Source organism: Colobus angolensis, unplaced genomic scaffold (genome assembly GCF_000951035.1).
Source record: "Colobus angolensis palliatus isolate OR3802 unplaced genomic scaffold, Cang.pa_1.0 Scaffold136, whole genome shotgun sequence".
In the NCBI taxonomy this organism is placed as follows: domain Eukaryota; kingdom Metazoa; phylum Chordata; class Mammalia; order Primates; family Cercopithecidae; genus Colobus; species Colobus angolensis.
In genome coordinates, this window is record NW_012114444.1 from 1,112,276 (window position 1) to 1,120,136 (window position 7,861).

Below are 7,861 nucleotides of genomic sequence, written 5' to 3' on the forward strand. Positions count from 1 at the left end.
GCACCACTGCACTCCAGCCTGGGCGACAGAGCTAGACTCTGGCTCCAAATAAAAAACAAAAAACAAACCAAACAAAAATGCCTCCTTTGGTAAAGAAACCGTGTAGAGGGCTAAGGTCCCGACTTGGTCTCCCCAGGAGAGGTTTCTGGGTCCAGGCCTCACCCAGCCTCCCGCCCACCCCATGGGGCAGCCTCCTTCCCAGAGCCTTCTGTGCACTCCGCATGGTGGCGGCAGCCGAGGCCCCCAAGTGCTGGTGCTGCTTCGCGCCAGGCTGCGGCTTCCTTCAGTGTGGAGCGGGCACGGCCCAGCCGGCCCACCCTGTCCTCAGACCACACCACGGCGTCCTCAGAGCCTGGGGTAAACTCCCCAGGGTGGGGCTGCGGGTCCTGGTGAGAGGTCTCCCCTTCCCGGCCCCGCTGTCTGTGCTCAGGCCTCGACCCCTCCCTCTGTTTATCTAAGACCCTGCCCTCTCAGGGCCTGTCCCGGGCCCACCTTCTCGGCCAAGCCAGAGCCGCCTCCATGCGGTTGTCCTGAGCCCCCTGGCTTGTGGTGCATGCGGTTCTGGCAAGTGGGGTGGGCTGCGGCCCCCACATGTACAGTACTGAATGCAGGGCACCTGCCCCACCTTCCTCGGCCCCGGCACAGGCGTCTCTTGTCAGAGCTGCTTGGAGACGTGTCCCTCCTTTGCTTCCCCTCACCCAGGCTCCGAGCTGGGTGCTCCTGGGCTCTCTGGGACCCCTGGGGAGGCCCAACCTGGCCCGACCGTCCCCTTGCCCACCACCCCTAGAGAAACTCTAAACACAACCCCTGGGGTCCCTGCTCTAGGAGCAGTCACCCTGCCATGGTCCGGTGGGGACCACTCCCCCGCCTCTCATCATGGCCTCCTCCCACCCACCCCTCTCCTCTGGCCTCAGCTCAGGTCAGGCTCAGCGAGCCCCCTGCATGCCCTGCCTGTTCCTCTGGGTCCCTCTCGGCACTCTCTCCTCCCCACCTGCGCTCTCCGCCCGGCGGGGATGGGGTGGGGGCTGCCGTCCTAGCCGAGCCTCGTGGGAGTCACGTCACTGGGCCTCTGGTTCTCGATGTGAGATGGGGACACAGCCTTTGGCTGGACCCTGCTTCTGGCCTGTAGGGGAAGAGGAGAGAGGGCTCCGGGGATGAAGGGCGGCCGACCCCAACCCTGGCCTCACTGGGCCCCTGTGTGGGTGGTGACACGGGGGTGGTACCACATCTGTCCCAGCCCAAACCCTGAGCCGCCTGCGGGCGTCTAGCCTGCCCTCAGGGGTGTGAGCAGGCCTTCATGTGACCGGAGCCTGCGGGCCCACAGATCACGCTGACCACCATTGGCTACGGGGACAAGTACCCCCAGACCTGGAACGGCCGGCTCCTGGCGGCAACCTTCACCCTCATCGGCGTCTCCTTCTTCGCGCTTCCTGCAGTAAGTCCAGCTGCCCTGCCTGCCTTGGAGGGGGATGAGGTCTTGTAGGCTCCCGTGGTGACCACAGGCCCCTGGGCACAGTTCCCTGGGTGGGACCTGGGGCAGGAGCGACTCCCAGCAGGTCCACAGCCCCCAGGAGCTGGAGGTGGCAGCTCAGGGTCAGAGGCCTTGTTCCCTGAGGACTGGAGTGGGGGTTCCCCAGCCCCAGCAGGAGCATGCCCAGGGCTGTGGCTGTAGCTTCAGGGGCTCTCCTAGTCACTGGTGGCCCGTCTTAGTCTGAGTGGAGCCCAGCAGGACGTCCTTGTGACCAGGGGCAGGGCGGCTGGTGACACAGCTCCCTCATGGGTCTCCAGGCAGTGAGGCCCACCCAGTTCAGAGGAAGGTGGAGGGGCCCTGCCAACCTTTGTTGCCCCAGGGCAGGGCAGGGCAGCTGGTGCACGGCGAGAGGCTGGCCCTGGTGGTTCCTTCACTGTGTGCCCTTCAAGATGGGTGTGCAGACTTTTCCGCGTGGAAGGGAAGGAGAGGCCACCCTGAGTTCAGTGTGGGCCCTGCCATGTCTCCTGCAAGCCAGAGGGTTCTTCCTCTTGATGCTGATGGATTGTGGGGACGCGGGTCCCTGGGTGCAGTCTGACCGTGGTGAAGGTGGGGGAGGTATGGATCAGTGGAGACGGGTCTGACCCTGGTGAAGGTGGGGGACATGGGTTCCCGGGGCGTGGTCTGACCCTGATGAATTGGGGTGTGGGGGTCCCTGGGGTGTGGCCTGACCCTGATGAATTGCAGGGCATCTTGGGGTCTGGCTTTGCCCTGAAGGTTCAGGAGCAGCACCGGCAGAAGCACTTTGAGAAGAGGCGGAACCCGGCCGCAGGCTTGATCCAGGTGAGTCCAGGCGTCCCCTGGGGACCAGCGCAGCCCTCATCCTTGTCCCACCTTGTCCAGGAGTAGAGGCCGCTAGGGCCTTGGCATCACCCTATCTGCGGATGGGGCCACAGCCCTCACCCTCTGCGGGAATATGTGGGAGGAGCCAGGATGCGAGTGTGTGTGTTGAGAAATGGCTCCGACCCCTGAGGCTGCACAGGGTGGTTTGTGTGAAGACGCTGGGGTGGCCCTTCCTTGTGTGGGCGCTGGGGCCCAGCCATCAGGTCCTCTCCACCGCACCCTGGGAGGCGAGTGCACCCATTCGGAAGCTGCAGGGCTGAGGCTCCCAGAGCTCACATGCTGCAGTGAGTCAGTGCCTGACCCCGTCTGACCCCTGATGCTGGCTGTAGGCCCTCATGATGCCCTCCCAGACCCCACCCAGCCCCATCCCACCATTTCGGGGTAGGTAGGGTGCAGTGACCACTCTGGCATCCACAAGTAATTCCTGAGCCACCTTGAAAATATGGACAGACAATGGCTGGGCACAGTGGCTCACGCCTGTAATCCCAGCACTTTGGGAGGCCAAGGTGGGTGGATCACGAGGTCAGGAGATCAAGACCATCCTGGCCAACATGGTGAAACCCCATCTCACCTAAAAATACAAAAATTAGCCAGGTGTGGTGGCGTGCACCTGTAGTCCCAGCTACTCAGGAGGCTGAAGCAGGAGAATCGCTTGAACCAGGGAGGCGGAGGTTGCAGTGAGCGGAGATCACGCCACAGTACTCCAACCTGGGAACAGAGTGAGACTCCATCTCAAAAAAATAGAAAATAAAAAACCCCACAAAATATGGACAGACAGCAGGACCCCCTTGGGACCAGCCATTCTTACAGTTCCTCCCCAAAGTCTTCCATCCACTGGACCCTCAGAACTGACCAGGTCCCTGCCAGCTGGATGTGGCTATAGGCTCTCTCCTGTCTTAGACAGCAGATCTTGACAGGGAGATAAGCCTGGGTTACACCAGGTGGGCCCTAAATGCAATGACATGCATCCTTATAAGAAGGAGATTTGACACAGAGGAGGGGAAAGCAGTGTGACCACAGAGGCAGAGACTGGAGACATGGCCACAAGCCATGGAGTGTCGGTGGCCACGGCAGGGGATGTGCCTCTCGTGGACTTGGTTCTGGGCCCAGCCCACCTTAAGGTGTGTATTTATCTTCCACTATGAAAACTACAAACAGCCATTTATTTTCATGCAAAAGATTATAAAGAAGAACAAAAATGCCCCCAAATCTCACTCCACTATTGATGGTTTAAAAAGTGACCATGTGGGCCGGGCGCGGTGGCTCAAGCCTGTAATCCCAGCACTTTGGGAGGCTGAGACGGGTGGATCACGAGGTCAGGAGATCGAGACCATCCTGGCTAACACGGTGAAACCCTGTCTCTACTAAAAAATACAAAAAACTAGCTGGGCGAGATGGTGGGCGCCTGTAGTCCCAGCTACTCGGGAGGCTGAGGCAGGAGAATGGCGTAAACCCGGGAGGCGGAGCTTGCAGTGAGCTGAGATCTGGCCACTGCACCACTCCAGCCTGGGCGACAGAGCGAGACTCCGTCTCAAAAAAAAAAAAAAAAAAGTGACCATGTACATGTGGTGAAAAGGTTAAAACAGTGCCAGAAAAGGCAGCACCTGAGCACCCAGGGTCCCGTGCACCCTGCTCCCCTCGAAGGTCACTCTTAACAGCAGCTGGTGCACATTTCCAGAGCACCGTTGGGCCTCTCCACGGGCACACCTCAGAGGTCCTGCAGCCATGGTTCCAGACCACTACAATAGAGATACGGCAATAAAGTGAGTCACACGAATTTCGTGGTTTCCCAGTGCATGTGGAAGTCATGTTTACAGGCTGGGCACCGTGGCTCCCACCTGTAATCCCAGCACTTTGGGAGGCCGAGGTTGGCAGATCTCTTGAGGTCAGGAGTTCGAGACCAGCCTGGCCAACATGGTGAAACCCTATCTCTACTAAAAATACAAAAAAATCAGCTGGGCATGGTGGCTCATGCCTGTAATCCCAGCTACTGAGGAGGCTGAGGCAGGAGAATCGCTTGAACCCGGGAGACGGAGGTTGCAGTGAGCTGAGATGGCGCCATGGCACTCCAGCCTGGGCAACAGCGTGAGACTCCATCTCAAAAACAAAAGTTATGTTTACACCATGCTGTAGCCTACTAACTGTGCAGTAGCATTATGTCTAAAAACCAGTAAAACACTGCACGTACTTTCACTTACAAATACTTAATTGCTAAAATATACTAACAATCACCTGAGGCTTCCGCGAGTTGTAATCTTTGTGCCGGCAGAGGGTCTCACCTCGATGCCGATGGCCACTGCTGATGAGGTGGGGCTGCTGAAGGCTGGGGTGGTTGTGGCAAGTTCTTAAAATAAGGCAAGAATGAGGTTTGCTGCATCGATTCACTCTTGCTTTCACCAAAGATTTCTCTGTGGCATGCGATGCTGTCGGATAGCATTTTACCCACAGCGGAACTGCTTTCAGCCTCGCGGTCAGGCCTCCCAGATGCTGCCACTGCTTTACCAACTAAGTTTATTTAACGTTCTGAATCCTTCTTGTCATTTCAACACTGTTCACAGCATCTTCACCTGGAGTAGAGTCTGTCAACAACAACAACAACGAAAAAAAAACCAGAAAAAATACCTCCAAACGTGTCCAATGTGTTTGGGAATTAGAAGGAAGGATTATAACCAGAGATGAACCACTGCGGCTGGAGGGTGGGGAGCTCTTATCCAGAAATGAGCCAGTGTGGCGAGCAGCCCGTGTGCCGGAAGGGGAGGGGCAGGGAAGCTCTCCCTGGCTGAGAAGTTCACATAAGCTGCTTGGAAACAGAGTTCACTGGCTCTGGAGGCTGAAAACCAGAGTTGGCGTCCGTTCACTGGTGGAGATGCCGCTGCTGGACCAGCGTTCCTCCTAGAGCGTCTCATCTGGATTGCTGCAGTCCTGACAAGGAATTCCTTGTGGGGTGCACCGCCATACCTGGCTAATTTTTTTTTTTTTAAAGGAGAGGCAGCGTTTTGCCATGTTTCCCAGGCTGGTCTTGAACGCCTGGGCTCAGATGATCCACCTGCCTCAGCCTCCAAGGTGTGGCGAGCCTCGGCGCCTGGCCAGGGGGGCTCACATGTTAACAAATGGGAAACCGAGTGTAGGATGCGTGGAAATTGGGCCCCCTGCTGGTAGGAATGTGACGATGCGGCCACCCTGGAAAGCAGTTTGGTGGTTTCTCAGAAAGTTCGGAAACGTGGAGTTACCACGTAGCCCAGCCATTCTACAGACTTCAACCACAATGTGCACACAAATTTCACAGCAGCACCACTCATAGAACCAAAAAGTGGACACGGCTGAAATGTCTATTAATGGATGAACGGAATATGATTGATCCATATGATCCTCCTATGAGGAGGAGCGGGCGCTGCCCCTTGCTACTACGAGGATGGCCCTCAAGGATGTCATGCTCAGCAGAGGGAGCCAGACAGGGAAGGCCTTGCAGCTTGCGATGTCCTTGGCAGGAAACGCCCAGGACGGGGAAGTCCGTGGAGCCCCGTACACCCTGGCGGTGGCCAGGGCCTGGGGGACCAGGGAACCAGGAGTGCCTGCTGGACGTGGGGAGTAGTAGGGGGTTTCTTGGGGGCGACGAAGAAGTGTGGCATTAGATAGGGGCAGTGGTCACACAGCACTGCGTATGCAGGTGCCACTGAAGTGCACACTTTAAAATGGCTAAAGTGGTGAACCTTAGGATATGTCTATTTCAGCACCGCAAAACAAAACAAAGGCATAGAGAATGGAAATCCAGCCAGGCAAGGTTCAGTCTAACCCACAGGCTCATGCCCTGAGCCAGGCTGAGTCCCCGCCCTGGGAGGATGGAGGTTGGGGTCCCTGGCCCTACCCATACCCCCAGTGCCTCAGGTTGCCCAGGGCCCAACAGGGAGGGCGAGAAGGTTAACACCCAGGACAGGTGATAACTGCCAGGGGCCAGGTGAGAGTCATGGAAAGGAAAGAACGCAGCCTCCCTGTGAAGTATCTGAGGGCCCCGAGTCAAGCCCTGACCGCTCCCCTCCTTCAGGCCCCACCGTCTGACAAGCGGTCTTGCCTGTCTGTCCGGCAGGGGGTAAACTGAGGCTGTGGGGCTGATGCAGCACTGGAGCCCGGCCTGCTGGCCCAGAGTCCTGAGTGCCGGGCTGACAGCATGGGAGTCCCAGGTCCTCTCTGCCCCATTCCCTCCATGCTTGGCCCTCCTGGGCGCACCCCTCACCACCTGCCCCTGGCCAACCGCCTCGTCTCTCCTTCCGCAGTCGGCCTGGAGATTCTACGCCACCAACCTCTCGCGCACAGACCTGCACTCCACGTGGCAGTACTACGAGCGCACGGTCACCGTGCCCATGTACAGGTACCGCCGCTGGGCACCTGACACCACGCATCTGTTTTTTTTGTTTTCCATTTGTTCTTAAACCCCATTTTTTGTTGTTCATTATTTTGATTAATTTTTTTTCTGTAAAATGTGTGTATTTTTCACAAAGGAGTTCTGTGTGTGGTTTATTTTGAGGCGTTGATTCTGCCCTTTGTGTTAGAGCTGCGGCTTTCTTTTCACTTTCATTTCCTCCCCTGTTGCTTTATTGTCCTGGCCATGGGTCATGCTGTGTTATGTGCGTTGCAAGGACCCTCCCCAGGGAGCTTGACAGCCCCTCCCCGGGCTGCTCTGGACCAGCAGCTGGAGGTGCCCAGGCTTCTTGAGTGGAACCAGCACTGTGACCCCGTCCCCCAGCAAGGACCTAGGGCTCCTGCGTAGGGGGCAGGAAAGTAACCCCGGATCACAGTGAGGCTTTTGGACCAGGAGACTCAAATTATCCTGGGGGTCCCAGGTGTCCCCCAACAGGACAGAGCACACAGACAACCTTGGAGCCCCTCGGGCAGCAGAAAAGGGAGCCTAAAAAGTGCCAGTCGAGGCAGTGCCAGCAGGTCCTGTGAGCCTGTGTGGTCGGAGGGCAGCTTTCCCATGTTTTTTTGTTTTACAGAAGGGCAGGTGGCAGCCAGTTGGGATTTTCAGTGCCTGGCTCTTGCTTAAATTAAGGTCTGAGATGAGGGGTTCCGAGGGCCTTTCTCCTGGTCCACGTGGGCCTGACCCCTCGAGTCCGTCTATGTGGGCACCACCCTGCCTGCCTGCCCTCTGTTCTGAGGTGGGGAACTGAGCCCAGGGACTTCCCAGCTCAGGCGCCCTCCTCACCTGCTCCGAGGGGGTTTCTGTTCCCTGGAGCCTTCCCTGAGGGTGGAGCCTTCCCTGTGGGTGGAGCCTTCCCTGAGGGTGGAGCCTTCCCTGTGGGTGGAGCCTTCCCTGAGGGTGGAGCCTTCCCTGAGGGTGGAGTCATCCTTGTGGGTGGGGCCTTCATGAGGGTGGGGCCTTCCCTGAGGGTGGGGCCTTCCTGAGGGTGGAGCCTTCCCTGTGGGTGGAGCCTTCACTGAGGGTGGAGTCATCCCTGTGGGTGGGGCCTTCCCTGAGGGTGGAGCCTTCCCTGT

The 7,861-nt window shown here is 58.1% G+C and overlaps 2 protein-coding genes across 2 annotated transcripts in view; one reads left to right on the top strand and one right to left on the bottom strand.

Annotated features, from left to right (window-relative positions):
• The window catches only part of DNAJC5 (DnaJ (Hsp40) homolog, subfamily C, member 5), a 1,035,873-nt gene that overhangs the window by 572,702 nt on the left and 455,310 nt on the right, over positions 1-7,861 (bottom strand). The window lies entirely within an intron of this gene.
• The window catches only part of KCNQ2 (potassium channel, voltage gated KQT-like subfamily Q, member 2), a 60,713-nt gene that overhangs the window by 26,969 nt on the left and 25,883 nt on the right, over positions 1-7,861 (top strand). The window contains exons 8-10 of the mRNA XM_011934541.1: positions 1,325-1,435; positions 2,216-2,311; positions 6,643-6,737. Of these exons, the coding sequence (XP_011789931.1) occupies positions 1,325-1,435; positions 2,216-2,311; positions 6,643-6,737 (302 nt within the window). The remainder of the gene's footprint in view (positions 1-1,324; positions 1,436-2,215; positions 2,312-6,642; positions 6,738-7,861) is intronic.